The sequence below is a fragment of the Carettochelys insculpta genome, chromosome 26 (genome assembly GCF_033958435.1).
Source record: "Carettochelys insculpta isolate YL-2023 chromosome 26, ASM3395843v1, whole genome shotgun sequence".
Taxonomy (NCBI): Eukaryota; Metazoa; Chordata; order Testudines; family Carettochelyidae; genus Carettochelys; species Carettochelys insculpta.
The window spans coordinates 3,803,555-3,826,862 of record NC_134162.1 but is presented as its reverse complement, the minus strand read 5'-3'; the positions used below and the strand labels follow the sequence as shown (position 1 = coordinate 3,826,862).

General features: G+C 42.8%; 1 protein-coding gene across 1 annotated transcript in view; it reads right to left on the bottom strand.

Moving 5' to 3' along the window:
- IPO9 (importin 9) overlaps window positions 1-23,308 on the bottom strand; it is a 76,917-nt gene that overhangs the window by 39,321 nt on the left and 14,288 nt on the right. Inside the window, exons 2-10 of the mRNA XM_074977837.1 lie at window positions 19,900-19,961; window positions 18,649-18,735; window positions 13,557-13,758; window positions 12,183-12,271; window positions 11,635-11,721; window positions 7,105-7,224; window positions 3,634-3,734; window positions 3,008-3,066; window positions 2,249-2,400 (exon numbers count right to left, since the gene is read on the bottom strand). Of these exons, the coding sequence (XP_074833938.1) occupies window positions 2,249-2,400; window positions 3,008-3,066; window positions 3,634-3,734; window positions 7,105-7,224; window positions 11,635-11,721; window positions 12,183-12,271; window positions 13,557-13,758; window positions 18,649-18,735; window positions 19,900-19,961 (959 nt within the window). The remainder of the gene's footprint in view (window positions 1-2,248; window positions 2,401-3,007; window positions 3,067-3,633; window positions 3,735-7,104; window positions 7,225-11,634; window positions 11,722-12,182; window positions 12,272-13,556; window positions 13,759-18,648; window positions 18,736-19,899; window positions 19,962-23,308) is intronic.

Here is a 23,308-nt window from a genome sequence, read left to right as displayed (position 1 = left end):
ATATTTTCACTAATATGTTCCAACTGCTCTTTTATTTATTCTGCTCTTAGTTTAAAACTATAGCTTTTCCTTTGTACTAGCAACCTTGAAAACACTGAGCACGTCTCAAAAGAAAAACAAGACACCTGAATGCAATTACTTTAAGCCCCAAATGAGAATCACAGCATACCCTGGTTTAAAGGCAAGTGAACAGATTCACTGCTGCAGAATGCACTCCCTTTCCAGGCACAGGAAAGTACATCTGACTCTTGCTAAACTGTCGGACAAACATCATACTGCTCAAAGAAGGCTGTGGCGTGGAGGGAGCATGACAGCCTGAAAAGTGGGAGAAAACTGGGAATGGATGGATGAAGCAAGAACTTACTGGTCAGGGTATGAGACCACAAAAGTAGAGAACAGGACTAACCAGGAGAAGAGAAAGGGACTAGAGCAGGGATGGGAAACCTGCGGCCCACCGGCCAGATTTGCTGCCCCAGCTTCCCATGATCCAGTCTGTGAGGCATGAGGCTCAGGGCTCCCTCCCTCTCCACCTTCCTCCCCCTCAGCAGGGAGCTGGCAATAAAGCATCTGCATGGCCAGCTCTGCCCGGTGGGGAAAGGACGTGACTCTGTGCACTGTCACTCCCGCCCCACAGCTATGGGGAACAGCAACCCAGGGAGGCTCTTGCTTCCAGGCTTTTCTCTCTTGCAGTAAATGGGAAGAGCGAGGGGAGGTGCCTACAAGGGTCGGGTGGTGCATAGCCACCTGTAGGCCTCCCCTGGGAGCTCCATCATGTAAGCTCCCCAGTCTCCTACCCCTTCCCACTCAGACCCCACACCCGCAAGCCTACTCCTGCATCCTTCCTCCTTTCCAGACTCCACACTCCCTCTCCCCAAGAGACCCTCCAGGACACTGAACCCCTCATTTCTGACCCCCAGAAGACTTAATGTGGCACTTGGGGGAAGCCCACTAGTGGCCCACAACTGCCTTATGTACTCTCACATCTTCCCTGACCAGTCTTATTGCTAACATACCTGTAGAAGTCTCTCTTGTTCCCTCTCATACCCCTTGCAAGCTGTAAGCCCAACTGCACTTCAACCTTCCTGATTACACCCTGCTTGCTTGAGCAATATATTTATACTCTTCCCTAGTCATCTTTCCAAGTTTCCACTTCTTGTGAGCTCCTTTTTGCATTTAAGATCAAAGCTTTCTCTGTTCAGCCAGCCTGTTCACCTACCCTAGTTGCTTTTTTTTTTTACTGCACATTGGGATGGTACATTTCTGTGCCTTTAGTATTTCTTTAAAATTTTGTAATTTTCTTTTCTTTTTTCAGTCAGGATCCTGAAATTGATTGTGTCAGAATCCCTGCTGCCCAAGTTGCCACCCACACCTATTTCCCTTATCAATTCCTCCCTGTTTGTGAGCAGCAGGTCAAGCTGAGCATGGCCCCTGCCTGGTTCCTTCAGCACTTGCACCAGGAAGTTGTCCAGCATTCTCCAAAAACTTCCTGGGGCATCAGTGTGCTGCTGTATTGGTCTCCCAGCAGATGTCCTGGTGCTTGAAGTCTCCTATGAGAATTAGGGTCTGTGATCTGGAAGCTTTTGTCAGTCAAAGAAAGCTTGATCTACCTCATCCACCTGATCTGGTGATCTATAGCAGATGCCCACCATAACATCACCCTTGTTGCTCTCACCTTTAAACTTAAGCCAGAAATTGTCAACAGGCTTTGCTCCCATTTCATACTAGACTTCTGAGCAGTCATCCCATTCTCTTACACACAGTTCAACTCCTCTACCTTTTCTCCCCAGCCTATCCTTCCTGCACAGTTTATACTCTTCCATGACAATGCTCCAATCACATGAGACATTCCACTAAGTCTTCTTTATTCCAATCACATCATAGTTCCTTGACTGTACCAAGACTTTCAATTCTTCTGCTTGTTTCTCAAACTTCTTGCATTTGTGTACACACACCTAACATAACTAGGAGATTGCCCTAATTTCACAGTCTCATTTCTGTTGGGTTTATTGTGTGATCCTGGGTGGTACTGGTGGCCTGAGATATACAAGAGCTCAGACAAGATGATCTAGCACTCACTTCTGGTCTTAAAATGCTATGACTCTAGGAACTGTAGGAAATAGATTCCTATACAATTATCATGACTGCTTCTCACCCAAATAATGTCTAGTGCTTCATTCTCCTACTTTCAATCTCTCAAGTGTTCAGGCTTCCATTGTTTGCATCTTTTGCTTTCTAACTATTCACTTACCTGTTCCTCTGTGATCTGCATGTAGAGAATGATATAATATATCAGCTCTGGCAAAGCTTTCTTCACTGTGCTTTTAAATTTGTGATTTTCCAACAAGGCATGTACAAACTCAAATATGCTGAACACTAGGTTTTCAAAACCCAATACTTCACCTGAACAAAAACAAAGGAAAATTCGCGCAAGAAATTGTTGAATTACGTACCAGCATAAATGACTAGCAAATAATATTAAAATCTGTTAACAGGTCAGTGAGGATAACCTTTGGTCACTCCTTGGCTACTGAGAGCTGGTACTACTGCAGAAGCAACACTGTTCCATCTTAGGAAAACCCTGCTGCCCTTTGCACTACATAGCAACTGCTTGGAATGAATAAGGAGCAACACTATCTGGTTCTAACAAAAGTCCTGTGTTCATCACCAAGGAGCTAAAAAATCCCTGCCATAGGTGTAATTTGTAACAGACTGCATTTTTAAAAGATTTTAACTAATGTCCCTTTAACAATAGCTTTACTCTTCAGTGGAAGCTGGAAAAAAAATAGAACAAAACTACCATCCTTTGGTGTATAGCACAGAATGTTATAACCCTGGCCACTCTCCATTCCCTCCCCCCACCACCCACAAACTCCACCACCACCACTGCATATGAATGAACAGGAACACAAGTATGTTTAGGTCACTATGCTGAAATCAGTATTTGTTTAGATGTGTTTCCCTAATCTCTCCCTACAGAGCACAAAAGTGTATCATGACTATCACTTACCATCAGAATCCACAGGGTCCTCTACCTCTTCTGTATAATTCACTTCTGTTCTCACATAAGTATAGCAAATAGTTAAATAAATAAGATCAAACTTTTAGCTTCCACATTACTCGAGAATTGCTTCTAGTCCAGAACAAACCCACTCAAATTAAGTCTTTATACATTTCCTAACGCATATTAGTTTTCACTTTACAGCAAAGTCATCATTGTATTGTACTTCAAGCAGAATAATACAACACACACATGAACACAAGTAACCTGTAATAAGTTTTCCAAGTAGATTTGCTAAAGACAGACAATATAATTAAGTTCATTGACAGATTTTTATGACAACTTGATTCATTTTAAAAATCCACTGAAGACAAACTGTGGATGTAGAAAGGTCTGATCATAATGGTCCATTTGGCTTTTAAAAAAAAAATCTATGAACTGATTGACAAAACAGTAAGAGCAATAAGGTATTTGAGGCTTAGTTCTGTTATTTCTTGTCTTGTCATGGCAAACAGATTTGCTCTCCTGTTTGCCTTTAGCCATGTATAAGACATGCACACATTTGCTTTCCTCCTCAAGACATCTCAAGAGATTTTATTCTATTTTAAACCATACACCATAAGGAAAAAGGATATAAGGCTGCACTTTCTGTCAGTGTATTCCAAACAATCGGCAAGATCTGCTGCATGGAGGAAACCATGTGTTTAGGATAGTTTTTCACCAGGGCTGTCACAGCCTAGAAAACAAAAACACCAATGGAACAATTCATTAATAAATTCACATGTAAATTAAAGAATAGTTAGAATAAACCACCTTGGCAAAATACAATTCCCAATCATCTCAGAATAATAATCATCTGTTCACATCTGCTCATTTGTAAGGATTGAGAGGCTCAGAGGAGAATGGATTTTTAATAGTACACTAGCAAAGTGAAACTGTGGTAAATAAGCACTATAAAAAGCCCTTTGATGCAAAGAAGCTAAAATATTATCACATTTAGATTACTGTTTAGAACATGCTTCAAGTCACTGGTTACTATCTGATGACTGTGTAGTCAACTACCACTGTTAGCTGGTCATCCTTGTTGTCAGTTTCAGAGAACCTGAGCTCCTGAAACCCTCAGGGATTTGCTCCCTCTTGGTGTGCAGGCAAGGATAAACATATCAGGTACACTGAGCATGTACAAGTGAAAGATAAGTATTATTTAATGTGGTGATACAAGACCTACATGCCTCTGACCAGCAAGGGATTTGGTTTAGCCAACAAAGATCTCAGATCTAAAGACTTGTTAGCTAATCACATCAACATGTGCGTGACTGTCACCAGATAAGACAGTCACAGGAACAGATCTATTAACTGCTGATATTTAAGAAATATATGCAGTTATCTGCCAGTTAAGTATTTTGGAGACTTTTGCAGATATGGCATTTATCTCTCGCAGACAGAAGATGAGATGTGTGGGAATGATGAAAATGTTACTAAAATCCCCACTTTCATCAAACCTCTCTCCCACCGAGTTCTCACTCTGTAAATGTTCCCACTCTTGCATCTTGTTCACCCGCCTCTAACAAATAACTGTGTCTTCAGGTTAATATTCAGCCACGAGGGATAGATACAAATCTTGTTATATGAAAGCTTGGATTCTTGAGTAGCCACCTAATAAATCCTACATACCAATGAATGCTGCAGCGCAACTGGAAATGGTAACAACTAAAAGGTCAAAAATGAAGACAATAAACCTTAAAGGTATCCAAATGCCTTATATGTACTCCTAGTGATTATTAGAAACCTACTAACTTCAGAGTCATGGACTGTGAAATAAGCCCTTCCCCACAATATCCCATGACCCCTTGTTCCTAGGAGCATCCCAGCAAATGAGGGTCCTAGCACCAGCTGTACCGTGGAGGGACATTACTTCTGGTTAACTGGTAGGGCTGGAGCAGCCTCCTGTCCAGAGCAGGCAAGCAGTTGCTCCAACTCCATGGGGCCCCACCACTGGTGGGAAGAGCTCCAGTGCAGCCAGAGCAGCTCCCCTTTGCAGTGGCTGGGGAGGGGGAGTGATGCTGGAGACGTTTCACAGCAAATGGCAAGGACTTGGTCACAAAAAAGGAGCTTTGGAACAGAACAGGACAAGAACCACTTGACATTCAAATCAAGAGAGGAAAGTGGGGATGTCTAGGCAACACGCTCAGAAAACTATCAAATGAAGCCTGCAAAGAAAACACAAAAGAGGAAGACCTTGAACAACGTGGAGAAGATCTAGAGATTGAAAGACAGCAACTGAGGTACTCCTGGGATCAGGTAGGAGTTTTGTCTCCAGGAGACTGAAATGGAGGAGACTAGTAGATGGCCTATGCGCCACCCGGAGTACAAGGGTTTAGGTCAAGTCACAGTGCTGCCAAAATTATCACAATTAATGGGGGAAGTACCAATCGGGTGAAATGTGATGCAAACTTAAAAATGTTTTCAAAATTGTGAGCTGTTGATTAAAATAAAAATCATGGTGGAAAACTGATATTACAGGAGCCACAGTTTCAGCAATATTGAAATAGGGCCTATTGTGATTTAAACAGATCACTCCTGGAAGGCACTCGGATACCATATGGCTCAATCTTCCATTTCTGTTTCCCACATGTAATATTGCACAGGGTAACGTGCTTAATCCACAATTAAAAAAAAATCATCTCCACACATTTGTAGGTGCCAAAAATCAATAACCACTCCACTCAAACTACCATAACTTCCAGTCCTCCATTCACTTCCCCCAAATTTCTACAGCTGCTACACTGTTAGCACAAATATCAGAGGGGTAGCCTTGTTAGGCTGTATTCGCAAAAACAACAAGTCGAGTGGCTCCTTATAGACTAACAGATTTTTTTGGAGCATAAGCTTTCGTGGGCAAAGACCCCGTTTGTCAGATGACCCTGCGCAGAGCCAACATCCCCAGGCAGCCACATGCGGAGCCCAGTGCAGCAAATCAGTGGGGGTAGCCTGGTCCAGGAAGATCCCTCACCCAGCACTACTGAGGTCCCACAGAGGCCGAACAAGGAAGGTGCAACCTGTACAGGCACGTTCCCTGCTATCTGTCAGTGCTTTGCGTATTCAGTAGCAAGCCGAGACCTTTGTTCAGTGGCAGGCTCTTCGGTTTATTGGTTTGTTTGAATCAGGGTTGCACGTTTAAGCTCTACCTAAAGAGCTGGATTCTTGCTTTAGCTCTCTTATCCAAACCTGCTTGGTTCCATGGAACAGCGCAAAATGGATTGCAATGCATTCTCTTAAAGGCTTCTCACGAGGAAACAGATCAGAAGGAGGCCACTGCCCTGATTTAGGCATTAATGCAATATTATTAGTAGTATCAATATCATTAATAGCTAATAATAAGATACAGGCATGCCCAGGCAGGGCTGAGACACATTATGATCAATGTTCAAAACAGCAAAACTGCAACTCCCAAAGCATCTTGGAAAGATGCCAGTTTATTCAGACAATGACCCACAGGATCCATGCAACTGTGACTGAAAAGACTGAGGCAGGTCAGACTTCTAGGAAGTAGTGGATCCAAGCTATCTGCAAATTCAGGAAGAAAACACCATCGGTTTAACTAACCTGCGCATTGACACTGTTCTCTTTGTAGCCATTAAGGACTAGATTTTTTTTAAAAAATTTGTAGTCTAATTCTGCGGTAAGAAATAAATAGCAGTATCTTGGAATCACGGTGTAACCAAAAAGCTGTCACTATATACTGGCAAACATTTATGAAGATTCAAGTCAACTTAATAAAAAATAGATGTTCCCAGTCAGAATTAATGTACCACATACCAACAAGCAAAACCAGGATCCTACCATCTATTTGTATGCCATCACGAAGACAAGCTACAGGTCTCTCTCATGTGCATGCAGCTGTCTTGGTTCTAATCAGATGAATCTACAAATCATTCAGACAAAATGGCTCTCACTAACTTAGCAAGATATTGGGAGCCCCAGTCCCTGCAACTCAAAATGTGTAATGCTAACAAGGGCGACATTAGCCTTGCTTTTCTTTCTCAGTGTTAAGATGACATATACATGTGAGTATGAATTATTATTGTGCAAGAATATGTACTTACCTTTAAGACCTCCATCTTAAACCCACTGTCAGATGTAGGGCCATTAGGCATCTGCAGGGCTTGAACAAAGGCCTCTGTGAATTGCTGCACTACAGGAAATATCAGGATTTTGGCTGCACCCTAATCACAACAAAAAACAAGTAGTATTGATTCTATATATTAGAATGAGCACAATACTCAGGTGTCAGAGTTCTGGTAACTATACAATCAGAACAAAAGAACAGTCCACAGTAACAGGTAATTTCACACATACACTATTCAAAGCTGAAGCACTCAAATGGTAATGGAAATCATACTGTTACATTGCTCCAAAACAAAACAGAGGCTGATGACAACTGCCGTCAATTGAGAAGTCTCATGCAGCTTCTGGGGGGGTGCCTCTTCACAAGGACTATAACTGACCAGCTGCCCAGAGTTTGCAAGCCAGTAATAATTGCAAAGCACAAGCACGTTTTCAAAACCTGTCTTAATAGTAATAGCTGACATGATAATTGCTGTGTTGACTTCTCTGATTGAACTGAAAATGGAGCTAGTGCATTATAAAAGCACTGAATGAGACTTCATATGTAAGACAGTTATATTCCACACTTAAGGCAGTATTCAATATCCTTGTTGTTAGTTCCATAGTCAAAGAGTAAGTGTTGAACAATAAAGTATATCACACCCAAAATTTCATGTACAGAGAATGAAACCTACACTACATTCAAGGGCAAAATTTAAGTCAACCTTAACTACTGAGCCAATTTGACACTCATGGAGCAGCTATGTATCCATCTATTAACTATATGTAATAATTACAGGAATATTTTAAGTGACAATGTGATAAAGTTTCTCTAAGTTTTGCTCTGGATCACTGGAATTTCTTGTATGACTAATGTTCTAATTTAAGGAAGATATAGGTAGAACAAACAAGCAAGCAGCAAAACCTATCTAGACAAGAATACTCCAGCACACTTCCTAAAAGACAATGGGACAAGGAATCTGTGTCCAGGATCCACACAAACTTGTTTTTGTCAGGCGAGAGTCTCAAAGTCAAACACCACCAAAAAAACCCTAAAAGGACTTCTTGAAAGAAGGGGGTGCTGCTTGTTAGAAACTCTCTCAGGAGACAGGCTGACAGAGAGGGAGCGACTCTGCTGAAGGTACCTGAAGACACTGGTTTTGCCAGAGCCTGGGAATAGTAAGACTCTGGGAAAATCTAGGTATATGTAGTCTGTTTTACTGTTTTTAGGACAAATATTTCAGAGAAAATCCTGGCTCTAAGTAAATAAGACTTTGCCTTAAGGAAGCCATCTTAGTCACTGCTACTGCTCTGAGCACAGACCTGCAAGGTCAGAATCCAAGTCCAAACATGCTGAGTAAATAACAATTAGATGTAGGAGACTGTAACCCAGGGCCTAGTCTGATGATGGAAGAATAGAATGATTCCATTCTGACTCAAATAACTGTCAAGACCCAACACCTAAAGAAAGGTGCACTGAAAGAAATCTCAAGAAAGAGGAGATGCAATTTGTTCAGTAACCATCACAGCCATGATGAAAACTACAGATTAGACTGTATGGTGCCTTTTTCCCCCAGACTACAGCACTTAATCGGTGTTCTGAAATTTTTTTTTAAATAAGCACAAGTGCCAAGTAAATCCATTAATATTAACTCCTAAATTAATCAAATGTAAAAAGGCTGGTTATGCTGAATTGTACACTTAAAACAGACATTCTCACCACTATGCATAGAAGAGTAAAAAGTTTAGTTACCTTTTGTAAATGTCCAAGATGTATTATGCTCATTCCAACGTGTGTACATGGCCACTGTGTGCATGTTCATCATGGTACCCATCGAGTTGGCTGTGGAGTCTCCTCAAGAAAGGCCTCCATGGCACAGTACATAGGGCTCAGCTGACCCTCCACCCCCTCGCTTTCCTTCTTACAAATACATCTAACAGAGGAGAGGAGGATGGGACTTGGAATGTACACGAGCAACACATCTCAAAAAACAACAGCTACAAAAGGTAAAAAGCTGTTTTTTTTCTTTGAGCGATAGCTCACATGGATTCCAACATGTGACAAGCAAGGAGGAGCGGCTGGAGATCAACACCTTATGATCTGAAGAATTGCTCTCCCAAATGCAACACCTTCCCAGGCTTGCTGGGTGATGTTGTAGTCTTCTGCTAACATGTGGATAGAGGACCACAGCACCACCATGCAAATATCCTTTACATTAGAAATGCCGCCAAGAAAGCCCACACCCTTGTGGAACCAGCTGTCAGGGCTGGAGCTGGGACTTTGGCCAGGTCATAGCAGATCCTGATGGAGAATGGAATCCATGATGAGACATGCTAGTCCTCTCATCCATTCTGCCACTGCAATAAAAGGCAGTGGATTTATGAAATAGCTTGGTGCAATCAGTATAAAAGGCCAGGGCATGCCTGACGTCCAGGCAATGTAGCTCCTGCTCCCTAGAAGTGGCATATAGTTTTGGTAAGAACACAGTCAGAAAAATGTCCTGGTTAACATGGAAGTGGGAGACCACCTCAGGCAGAAAGGCTGGGTAGAGGTGGAGCTGCACCTTGTCCTTGTAAAAGAAAAAAAAAATACAGTGGTTCAGAGATGAGGGCATGGAGCTCGAAAACTCACATGGCCAAAGTTATGGCCACTAAAAAAGCAGCCTTCCAAGAGAGATAGGACAATGGACAGACAACCAGAGGCTCAAAGGAAGGCCCCATGAGCAAGGATAAGACCATGCTGAGGTCCCAATGAGGGACAGGGTACTTAACCTCAGGGTACAACCTTTCTACCTCTTTGATGAAGTCCCTTTGGAAAATGGAGAATGCAATTTCTATCCTGAGGGACCACCTATAGGTGTCAAAGGAGTGGTTGCAGTGGTTGGCCGTGGTGCTCTGGGCCACCAGCAGGTGGGAGGATTGCAGATTAATATTGTGTTTGATGCAAAAGTTCCAAAGGTGAAGGGCTTCAAGACAGAGGGGAGAGGAGCGAACACTGACCTGGTTTTTTTACGTAGTACATAGCAGATATGTTGTCCACACATGGATGCAATAGCCCCGTAGATGATGCAGAAAGGTTGAAAGTATAAGACAAAATCACCCTGAGTTTCCTGAGATTGATGTGCAAGAAGAGTGGCAACTGAGACCATAACCCCTGGGCAACGAATTCACCCAGGTGCAACCTCCTACCCATCTCCTATGCATCTGTGAACAAAGACATGAGGGTTGAGGGCTGGTGAAGGGAATTCACACACACACCTCCCAGGGTTGCAGACACCAGTGTAGGGAGCAAAGAACCACAGGTGAAGAGTGACCAGACTATCCAACTTGTCCCTGTTGGGTCTGTGCATTGTGGTAAACCAGTCAGAAAAAGCCAGAGGCAAAGCCTGGCATGCCAGACCAAGAACACGCCAAGAGTGTAGATGGTGCCACTAACCATTACTGGAGCCAGCGTTGAATAACGTCCCCCATGCTCCATGCTAGCACCTGTGCCAGTACCACCATTGGGCCTAGACAAGACACAGTGATGGCACATCAGCCAGTGGCAGAGCCGGTGCTGTGCACTCCATCATTTGGATGGAGTCCCTTGCTGACTCAGAACTGATGGGAATAGAAGGAAAGTCCAAGCCCTCTGCCTGCCTTAGGGAGCCTGATAAACGGGACTCAATGTTACCAGACATGCTACCCTGTCCATAAGGTGTCCTCACCAAGGGATGCACTGAGGAATGGTGGCTGCTCACCTTCTTGGCTGGAAACGACCTTGATTGGCCTTGCCTTCTTGTGCTGCACCAGAGAAACGCAGTGGTGCTAAGCCAAGGAGCTCGCCTTTCAATCTGGACAGCAACGTCAGAGCTCCTTAGAGCATTCTTAACAAGATGCTGATGCTCTACAAACTGAAGCCAGCAGACTCTGCACCTCAACTCCTACAAATAAACATTTGAGGCAAGCCATATGCAGGCCCCCTCTGGGCACAGGCCTGCCACAAATGGTGCATTTCTTAAATCCCTGCTACATGCCCCAAGGAGAGACTTGAACAGGGAACAAAGAATCTGAACAAAAGGTGGGAGAGACTCCTCTACTAAAATCACTCACTACCTAACACTTAACAATAACAGCTAACTATAAAAGCAAGAAAAAATGGGAAGAAACATAACAAGGGTTGTCTTGCAGAGCAAGAAGATAAGTGCTCCAATGACTGTCACTGGCATTAAGAAGGAACTGAGGCAGTGGAGGGTCAGCTGAGACCTACATACCATGCCATGCAGGCACCATTCCAGGGGCTCCAAAGCCGACCCGATGTGCACCACTAGGGAAAAAGCCTTCCAACAATCACGCACACAGCAAGCATGTACAGACCTACTGGAATGCACATGAGCGATCACTGGAAGAAGAAACACCATTTTTCTCCCTAAAATTACAGTAGTATAGAATGGATATTCTAAAGTTTCCAAATAGATGTTAATTTTACACCTGTTCAGGATCATCTCCTGCAATATAAAATGAACTCTCAAACTGAAAATCAGACTTGCCTTCTCCAGCTCCTCCATATTACATATCATATGGGCACATGTGGTAAAGATCTCCACTGCACGTGACCTGGTGCGAATGCCATACACCTTAAAAAAACACACATGTATTAAGCGTGACAAGAGAAATGCTGGTGATGTCAAGGAAGTGAAAGTGTATTTAATTATTATCTATCAATCATGCTCACATGTCAACCTTAACACACTTATTTCAGAGATTTCTCTTTCTTCAGTACAGTAAATATATTGGAACATGCCACTAGCTAACTTCCTAACATTGAAGAGTTAACTTGGAAACTCCTAAGCAATACTGTAGCATCCTAAGTTGCAGAAAAAGGAGAGAAGGATCTCAGAATCCAACACAGTCTCATTCTCACTTACCTAAAATACCCATTCAGTAGGTCACAGTATTTATAATTATTTCAAATACATTACATTAGGCAACTGAACAGTTCTTCAGCAGGAACACCTCACTAATCTACTAACCAGCAATAAGTCATGCCATTTACTTAGTACCAATAACAGTGACAGAAAATAGTTCTTTTCCATACCTCTGACATCGTGAAAATTTTATACATCTCTGGAAGAATAACAGGGGCAACAAGTGGCATCTGTGTGTCTGTCACTTCCCGGGTAAACTCTATAAAGAGAATTTGTATTTCAACAAAATGGTTTGTTGAGTTCCAAATCAAAGATACCACATAAACCTAGTGGAAACAATGAGACTGCACTGCTGCTGCTGAGGGGAGATTCCAGCACATAGAATCATTATCACTGTTGATAACGTATATAAAGGAAAAAACCACAGGACTCTTAGATCCAAGGTGAATTTGTGGAACTGGCCATCAGAAATATTTATAATTATAAAACTGAGCACATTCAACATTCATGTTGACATAAATACAGACCACACTTCCACAGTTTTACTCTGAAAAGCAAAAGTTGCCATGACAGTTTTTGTGTTTGATTTTCTCTAACAATACTCAGTATCTAGTACTTGAAACCTCATCGAAAAGTTTACAACGTTCCACATTCTTGCAGGGAATCCATGGCTCAGTTAAAGAGCAAACAGTGAGATGTGTGAGAAGAGCTTCTAAAAATCCCCTAAGTTTGCGAATGTCATCTTTCTTCAAACAGATTTTAGTATAACTGGAAAGTCTGAGAAAAAGTGTCAGATTAAAGTTATAAGCACATGAAAATACGACCTTATACTGGAAGTTCTTTCCTAAGACATATACTATTAGCACAGCATACTTTCCTCTATGCCTTCATGATACCTCCAGAGCAAGAAAGTTTGCCAATGACTGAGAAGGTGTTTCTAATCCCTGCAGCATACAAGCACCCCACTTCTGTTCCAGTTTCTTTACTTCACTCAGGAAATGGGAAAATGGCACAGTAACACCAAAGTATTACAAGGAGGAGGTAGAAAAATTATTCTCCTTAGCCTCTGACAATAGGAATGGGCTTAAATTGCAATAAGGAAGGTTTAGGTTGGACATTAGGAAAAATCTGCTAACTGTCAGGGTGGTTAATTATTGGAATAAACCATCCTGGGTGACTGCAGAATTTCAATCATTGAAGGATATTCAAATGTGGGTTAAACAAATGTCTGTCAGGGATTGTACAGAATGCTGGCGCTTGGTCCTGCCAGGAGTGCAGGGGACTTGGATTGATGACCTCTTGATAACACAGATGGGGCTTGGTCCTGCTGTGAGGGTAGGAAACTGAACATGATGACCTTCTGAGGTCCCTTCCAGTTCTAGTACACTGAGTGTTCTAAAATTTCTCAGTTGCCTTCTGCAGTTACTTTCCGTATGACATAGTCAATGACAAGTTCAAACAGTTGTGACATAACACACACTTGACGAAAAAGTCAAGGAAAAACCAGCATGATTGCTCAGGTCTTGACGTGCACACACACATACCTGTAAGTACTCTCATAGCTCCATGCACAGCATTCAGATCTCCACTAACCAGCATCTCCATCAACAAGTTGAAAAGCTGGGGCCAAGCTTCGGGCCAATCCCAGTGGGCTATGGCTGAAACTGCATAGGCAACACTTGAGCGCACTTTACTAATTGATTCTCTCAGTCCACTGGGTAACAATTCCCGTATGGCAACTTTTGCCTGCAGAGAATAATCATATTTAGCAAGAAAGATCACTTATCACATACAACAATATAGGACTTTCAAGCTGCTCTCCTCATCATGGTCTCATATGAATAGCAGATTCTTTTGCTCTTAGCATCACGCTTATAGGCAATAGCTGTATGATTTCAAAACATGCACATCTGGATTCCTTTGAATTTGTGACGTAGAGCACAACATAAAGAAATGTATTACTCTGCCCATATAAGTCACCCAAATACACAAGTTTTTCCAAAATACACGGTGATTAAAGGGTTAGTTTACTCCTTACACAGTTTTAACCTCCAAGCCTTCAAAGGGAAGGCATGAGAGCATCAGCTAATCCAAGATAAAAAGCTCTAGCCTTTCCTTAGAGTTATAAAATTTAGTGGAGAATATACTCAGGATCTCTGCTGATGTTGAATTCAAGTCCTAGCACCTTTCATTTCTCCAGTTAGTACTTCCCTTCCAGTAAGCCCCAATATATATGTGCTTGACTTTGCACTGCTGAAAATGGTTAGTCACCTTTGTAACTGTTGTTGTTTGAGACATCTTGTTCACATCTTCTGTAATTAGGTGTGCAGGCACAAAGTGCATGGCTGCTGGAAAGCTTTTCCCTAGCCACTACCCATTGGTTTGGCTGTGGAAATCCCTGGAGTAGCGCAGGTGTGGTGCATGACATATGACCCTGCCAACCCAACTGCCCTTCATTTCCTTCTTGACGGCTACTTCAACACTGGTGAAAGACAATGGGCATGGAAAGGATACCAGCAGCACCTCTCAAAGAGCAACAGTTACAAAGGTCAGTAACCATTTTTATTTCTTTGTATGCTTGCTAATATCAATTCCAATCATATGTTTCACAGTTCTTACCTAGGAGGAGGAGTTGTCATTGTGTAGCTGACTCGAGTATTGAGGTATGAAAGGCAGTGCCATGTCTGAACTGTTGAACAGTGGCATAGGGTGACATGAAAGTATGCACCAAAGACCACATTGAAGCTTTACAAATCTCCTGGAGAGGAAAAGCCAGGAAAGTAGATGAAGAGGGCTGGAAAGCCTAAACAGGTGTGGGAGACCACTTGGCTGTTCTGAAGGCAGGCATCAAATTCACTCCACAACTCCTGAGACAGCAACTCCTTGAATTTTAAGCACGAGGACCAAGAGCTGTAGTTGTAGCAACTCAGGATGGTTAGCTGGTTTCCCATCCTGTAGCAGGCCCCATGTGGAATAAGCCTTGCAGACAAATAAACAAAGACATTTAGCATCCTTTGACTTGGGTGCTGGCGCCTGGTGACTCAGGTGCTCCTTTTCATTCACAGCCTGCACTACCAGAGAGCGTGAGGTTCTGGGTGTGGTTAATAAGTATCCAAAACACTTAAAAGTATATTTTTCCAGTCCTTTAGATGACAGGGATTCACCAAATAGTCTTGGCCACTGGCCAGCACCGGTATGGTTTAGTTAATAGAGAGGGCCACCCTTTGAAGGACCCTCAGGAGCAGGAATATCAACCACAGGGTGGTCCTGTCCCTATCCAACCACCTCCTCCACTTGGAGGTAGATACTAAGAACCACCTTGCAGAAGAGGAAGGACCTACAGTCCATTGGGGATGGAAGGGAACAGGACAGAGATTCCCACTACTGCCTTTTCCAGGTAGGAACTTGAAGAAACCCCTGGGGGAGAGTGGGAGGCACATCTTGTGTATCCCCAACCACTCCTGGGTATGGACTGGGGTGCCTGGCTGAGCCTCAGAAGGTGGTATCATGAATGGCCCAGATTGTCTGGCAGAGGACAGCCAACTGCCACCTCTGGTACCCAGGACTTGGAAGAAGCTGACTGCGAAGAAGCAGACAACGTGCGCTGGGCCTGATGGAACACCCCTGGTGTCCAAAACTGCTCCTGGAGCAGCTACTGGGGGCCTCCAGGTCCCTGGGCAGGCAAGGACCTGCAGGCATTTACAGCCAGAGACCACAAATGAGGGAGGCTTTAAACAAGGTCATGGTGGAGCTGAACTGGTCTGTATGGGTGGAGCGTCCAGTGCCAAGACTCGACACTGATGCAGTACTGGACAACATACTGTAGAAATAGGGGCAGGACCATGACCAGTGTCGAAATGCCAAACTGCCCGGACTGAGACAAAGACTGTGACCAACATGACAACTGGGATCAGTGCCAAAATAAACCAGCATACTCTGAGTGGCACCAAGGCGAGAATCCACACTACAAAGAGTGGTGCCACTCTGAAGGGCAATGGCAAAGTGAGCCCTTACAGTCCAAAGAGTGGTGCCAAGCCAGAAACTGAGTGGTACTGGGACCTCAGGTGCCAGCAGACCCCTCAGTGCCAGTCCCTTTGAAGACATGGGAGCATTCGACAACCCTGAACCCAACTAGGACCTGCTTGTTATGGACACCCACAAGCAAGAACAGCTCCAAGAGGACAGCTGCAAGTGCAACCAACACCATGAGTCAGACCATCAGGGCTTCATACATCAGGGCCAGGACTCAGAGTGGGGAGATGCTGAGGCTGGAACAAGTAAGCCCAACATAGGCAGCTTCCCCTCTGAAGGCTGGCTGAAGGCAGGGTCCCTGTTCCAGGACAGGGACAGAGTCATCTGGATGAGACCCACAGCAGCCTCGGTGGCTGGCATGGAGGATGGGCCAACTACCAACTCACCTTGGAGAGTCCAAGTGAACAGAACTCAGTGAGCAGGAAGAGCTCGGTATCTCAGTGCCAACGGCCATTAGGGTTTGTAGATGTGGAAGGCGTGAACGAAGTAGGAGATGAGGTCTGCACCAATGCTGAGGTCTGGGCCACTTCTGAAGACTGCTGAGGAGTGAAACCAGTGCCACGTAGAAGACTTCAGAGATGTCTGGCGCCAAGAGGAATCCTCCTTCACTGCCAGTCCTGGGACCAAACATTCAGTGCCAGTTCTTGTCCCTGGGCCCAAAATGCAGATTCCAAAAGCAGCTGCTTCAGGTGAAAGTCCCACTCCATCCTGGTGCATAGGTTGAAGGCCTTTCAGGTATTGTACTTGTCAAGCTGATGGGTTTTCCCACTCACAGAAGATGCGAGTTGTGGGGGTTGCTCACTGACAGACTTGAGTCAAGACCTGTAGGGTTTGAAGCCCTGGGGCTTTGGCATGCCCCAAGTCCTGAAGGGGACATGGGCAGTAAAGGGAAATCCCTTTACCTCCTCCTAACTAACAACTAAGAACTACTAAGTTACAACTATTTACAAAACACCACTAGACACACATGACATTTGCAATGCAAAAGAACCACAATTCCAACAGCCATCGCTGGTGGTAAAAGGAACTGAGGCGTGGTTGAGTCGGCAGGGTCACAGATAGTGCCACCCTAGGGAGCTCCACAGTCCACCCAATGAGCAGCAGCTAGGGAAAAAACTTTGACAGCTGTGTGCGCACACACACACCTACTTAGAATATAGGTGAGCAAGCATTCAAAGAAAATTATTTTAGTAGTTTTTTAATCTTCTGGGTTTTTTAGTTTGCTTTAAACAACATTTCACATGCAGCATACTGACACATATGGTTGTCAACTGGTTGAAACCTTTAGCTTCAGTGCACAGACCTCTGCCACTTGAGCTAAAGGAGCAGCTGAGAGCAGTGACAGACTGTTGTCCTCAATATGGGTCAGCACTTGAGAAATGAGAATTTACCATTGGGTTCAGCAAATATTCGCAGACGAATGAAAAGATTTAGAAATAGCAGATTCTATTCCAGTCTCTGGAGGTGAGCGCACTTTGGATGGAACAGACTTCGGCCTGCTTCCCAAAAATTCTCTTCTCCACTCCCTTCCCACCTGTTGGCGTCCCATTCCTGTCTCTTCCCTCACTTCTGGCTCTTCAGGCCAGTTACAGTGTTCTTGTCCAGGCAGTTCTAGTCTCCTCTCCAGAGTTGCCTGAGTCAGTCTCTTTCACCACCGCTCTTTCCCAGTCTTCCTACCCAGTCAAACCCAGATCTCTCTGCATGCAGCTTCTTGTCTGATCTCAGTATGGTGCCCCCCAGGCCACCAAGCTTCCAGTCCATTTATTTCTTCTCTCTCAGCCTGTCTCTCCAGACATCTTGTCCCATTCTACTCAATTCCAACCCATGTGTCCCCTCTGAACTTGAGTTCAAGTGGCTTCATCCTCTGTGCTGCCCACAAACAGCAGGAGAACTGCTGAGAGCACAGAAGAGAATCTCCCTGCTCTCAGTCTGCTGCCTGGCTCCACCCCAGCTCAAAGCAGATAACGCATGGAAAGTCCAGTTTTGTCTGTGTAGCCCAGAACTAAAGTAGCACTGTCAGCTGCTAAGCATGGATAGCATACACACAGTATGGTCAGAGTGAATGACTTGGGCATGCTTATTGAGGATAGAGATTTTAGCTATTAAACTCTACGTAGCCTCTTATGAATTTTATAAACATTTAAAAAAAAAAATCTATAAACTTTGCCAATATGGGGCAGAATTTCAAAGAAACAGCAAAATGCACCTGAAGACTGCCCCTCTATCAAATTTTAATTAAAAAGTAAAAATGACAGGACAGCTAAGATCATCTCAGAGAAAAAGCAACTAGAATTATTTTAACATCACAACACTTTTTTCATAGGCTCATTCTCAGAAACATTTCAATGGATGTAACTGATGTTGTTCAAAAATAATTTAGTCCAAAGAGTTAAAACTTGGGAAAATTATAAGCAACTGACAACCAGGAATACTCAGAAGTATTAGCCAATCTAAATGATAGGAAGTTTTACTTACTGTAATAAAGCAATACCATCTTCCAACCGTAAAGAAGCCAACCAGGAACCTTAGCTTTCCACAGTGATAAAAATTCATTACAGCAGATGAGGAATATGCAAACAATTCAGTAGCAAGCAGGAATCTTACCCTTTCTGTAGTCTCTGGCGGCCTAAACTTGTCTGACTGTGAACACCAGTGAGTCTCCACGTATTGTTTCAAAATGACAGATGCTAACTGTAAAGGAGAGAAAGGGCATGAAGCAGAACTAAATGGAATGGGTCAGCATTCACAAATATTGCAAATGGCCCTCCCCATCCCCTTAAATGAGGCAGGCCAAAATGTGAAATTCCACATGAAATAAACAAGGAAACTTCATTCAGAGAAAAGTCTGTAGTTCTGTGGGCTCTAAAGCTTGTCCCTCCTTAAGCTGGAGCCCACAAGGAAAAAGGAAAAGAGGGTGCCCAAAAAGATACCTAACAGAGACCTGAAGGCAGACACTAAAAAGACAGGATACATCCAGTCAGAACTGGAAAAGATCACCCAGGACAGGGGACGCTGGTGAATGGTCATCAATGGTGTATGCTCCAAAATACACCATTGTGTTTTCTGAGAGCATGTTGGTTGGTTTTCTGAGGGTATATCCAATCTATCGCCATCTTTTCTTCCTGGTTTCTTCTTTGGCAGGAAGTTGGTGAGCCACTTGCCACAGGTCTTGGTTGCTGATGGCTGGTGGATCCAGAGGATTTTACAGAGGCAGTTATTGAAAAGTGTCTGGATTATTTTATTTTGACAGTCCTCTTTATCGTTCTCCAAGTTTCTGCTCCTTACCTTAGGACTGATTTGGCAATGGAGTTGAATATTCTGATCTTAGTCTGAATTCTGATCTGCCTAGAATGCCATATGTTTTTCATGAGAAAAGCTGTTCTTGCTTTCCCAATCCTCGCTCGCATGAGCATCGGTTCATGCAGTATGCTTGAAAAGCATTATTGTGATCGTTTGTCAAATATGGATAATTGTTCATGTGATTTTTGACAAGAAAATGGAGTAATGCTAGCTGGAAAACAGTACCTATGACTTTTCACCTGCACACACAAATAGCAAGAACACTCTTCGACAGAGCATGCCAACAATGTTTCCTATATCCACCTCTCCACACTAGTTGCGCAGTCCTCATATATTAGTTACAGAAAAAAAGCTATTACTTAGCTTGGTTTATTATACACATAGTGACTGAGTCCTGACTACAAGAACATTCGCACTGTTACATGCTCATAAATTAGGTTTATAGAAAAATGGTATTTAAGTTTACTTTTTTCATAAAAAGGAAACATGAAAGGGTAGTTTATAAACCAGAAAAGTTATCCAACTCTTTTCTACAATCTGCTTGGGAAGACTCACCTGACGAATCGCAAGTACTCCCTGGGGATCTACAGTCAGTTCTGCTAAATGAACACCAAATTCTGCAAGAAAGAATATTTAAATGAGACTAAGAATAAAATGTCAAAATGACACTAAGAATAGAAATATTAGCATCAAGAGAGTTAAGCCAACATCACAGCACAGATCACAAAAAGGATTTTGCCCTGCATCTTTTGGAAGGCACAATGTCTTCCAAAATGAGAGATATGCATGAAGGAGAAGACAGACCCAGACAGTAAATTCTCAGCTCAATTACATGCATCCAACTGACACCTCATATTCCACTCCTCCTCACAGTAACCTATTTCCCTCTGTTAGAGGTTTTTTGCAACTGCTTTTTTATAAAAAGTGAAAGACTGTATTGACAAAAGAAGGTGTCAAGTTACTAGAGACCTGTGTGCAACCAAATGTTATTAGGCACAGAAACCATGAAACACATACAAAAATGAAGCTATGGCAAGTTCTGTAGAGAACAGTCCATAAAGAAGTTCCTCCAGTGGTCCACAGACAGCAGTATGATCACAGTATTCCATTTTTCCTCATTTCCAGATGCTGCAATCTACTAAAAGACAGCATTTAACAATATTTTCCTATTACTATGGTATGTAAAGTTACCATAGTCGCCATGAGCACATCATGTAGTCAGAAGCAGATTGTGTGCATTTGTGAATGGAATGTGAGGCATACACTGGAAATTACAGCCCTAGCTAATCTATGATGAGATTGGGAAGAATAAGATCCAATTCAACAGATGTGTACAAATGAACAAGAGGCCCAGGAAAGGCTCTGATGCCAGTTAATCTGAATTGCCAAGTAAATATGTTTACTATTTTATATTGGGTGCTTTGTATGACTAATTTCAGTTTAAATTTCTACCTCCGACAATTCTTAAATGGTGATGTGCAAAGAAAAAAATGGATTTTGTGGAGTCTGTGCTATTTTGCTTCTCTAATGCAGTATTTCTGAAAAGCTGAGACCTTGGAACACTAAAATACTATTTTTATGCAGAACACCTATGAACATTTTCTTCAGAAAAACTGTTGTCAGACCAAAAAAAACCAAACAGCAACATATGTAGCAAAACCAAAATGAAGTAATTTAATCAGATATCACACCAATGAAGTAACACTGTATCTGGTTTTCATGAAGAAAATATATATCACTATTTTTCTAAACACTTGCAGCACATTCGAGAGCTTCTTCACAGACCACAGTTTAAGAAACACTGCTCTTCCCCCAGCCCCATCTCTAAAGCACAGGTTCTTTTGCCCTTCTCTACCTATTTTCCCTTTTCTGCCTTTGTCTCCCTCTAGCTCGGTCTCTCAGTCCTCCACACATTCACATTAAAACTACTTCCTCCTATTCCTACTAGTTGGGCACCAGCAGGAGTGATAACTGACAGCACAGGAGAGAGATTCTCTGATCTCAGTTTCAGAGCTGAACACCACAGTGGCCCCCAGGAACAACTGCAGCTCTGGGATGGACAGACTCGACACAGACCAAGTTTTTGGAGAATTAAACTGTCAACCTTTAACAAACCTCTGCTGCACATATGCCAAGAGCTAGTTTCAGAGAGTAATAACCAAGTTGGGTAAATGTTTATGGAAAGAGCTCTGGTGCAACCACCCAGACAGAAACACTTGGGTTTCTCAGTGAAAAGGCCATAAGAGTTACAATGGGCAAAACAACATATTTTATTCTGAGAAAATGCGTGAATTAGTTTTTGCTTAAATTGTTTTTTATTAAAAAAGTCAACCTGGGATGTTGAAATACATTAAAGAGTTACCACTCTGGCCAGACCCCTTTTTAGATTGTTCGTGGCTTGTGGGCAGTCCAGGAGCAGTCCCAATGAAACTAATCCTGAAGATTTCCCCGTTTGTTTCATCCTAGGATTTCATTAGTTCCTCTGGCCACAGTGGCACACTGGCTGCTCAGGTTTAGCCCATTATCAATCACTGTCCCCAAATGTTTTTCAGAGTCCCTTCCTCCTAGGATAGAGTCCCTAATCCCATAAACAGAACCTGCAGTCTGTGTTCCAAGATGTATATATTCACATTTAACCGCACTAAAACGCATCTAGTTTAATTGCACACAGCATTTAATAAGCGATCCAGGTCACGCTATATCAGTGACATTTCTTATTTATCACTCCTCCAGTTTATGTCTCATCTGCAAATTTTATTAGTAAGGATTTTATATTTTCTTCCAAGTCATTGATAAAAATGTTCAACTGCAGTAGGCCAACACCAATCCCTGGAAGACCCCACTGGAAACACACCTGCTCACTGACACTGTTTACAATTACATTTTGAGACCTGTCTATTAGTCAAATTGGAATCCATTCAATCTGTTCCATGTTCATTTTACATTATGATTAAGAAGAAGAAGAACAATCTCAAAGTACTAAATCACAACCTAGCGTCACGGCTCCTTTTTGGCACCATAAATTCCCTTTGGAGAATAATATCTGTTTCCCTCTTCCACAATCAAGGAGCCCAGCAGGCACGGAGGTTCTCCTCCAAAAGCTCCACTAAGATCAGGGAGCAAGAGGAAAAGAAAAAAAAAATAAAATAACGACCACAGGGAGCTAGACTCCAATGAGGAGAAGCAAAACTCAAGGAACCTATACCACTTGCAAGATCACATTTAACAACGGAGCAATCTGTTTTGAGTTCCCCATGATGTGAGAGATGCTTATTTTATAGGCAGTTTGAAAGCATACCATTATTTTTCCCCCCCAAAACGGCATGTGGCCCTTTAAAGGCTGACTAGAGAAATAATAACTTTGAGGATAAATCAGATAAGGGCAACCTCAGAGAGACCCTTAGAAAATAATTTGCAAAAGCAAGATTCTTGACCGTACTCAGAAACCTACAAACTTATACTAAGAATTTTTTTCAAACAGCTATGGGCGAGATGTTTTTGCATGTGAGTATTATGAGATTTTTCAAGACCAACGGAACAGTAAAAAAAATGCAAGAATTCAAGAGAGATGCTTTGCTCTGCCAAGGAATAGTAAGAAGATAACAATGTAGGTCATGTTCTGACTTGGCCTTTGTAGCCTACATCAGCTTTGTCAAATACACCAGACTGTTAAAAAAGAGGAAAAAGGGAACATGGGCTGACCACCAAAGAGCACCCCCTCAAATCTTGTCAACACAAACCCTGTAACTGTTTCCCCAAAGTCCTATCTTGGAAGACTGTGGGATACCCTGAATGACCCAGAATAAAGCTATCAGAACATTGTAAGTGAAACTACCTCTACTTAACTGTGACCTGGAAAAATCAAACATTGCTACTGCTGGGCTAAGTTGGAGAAAGCAGTCTTTACAAAAATGCCAAGATTAAAATAAACATAAGACTTTTATACATCTAGTCCTTTTACCCT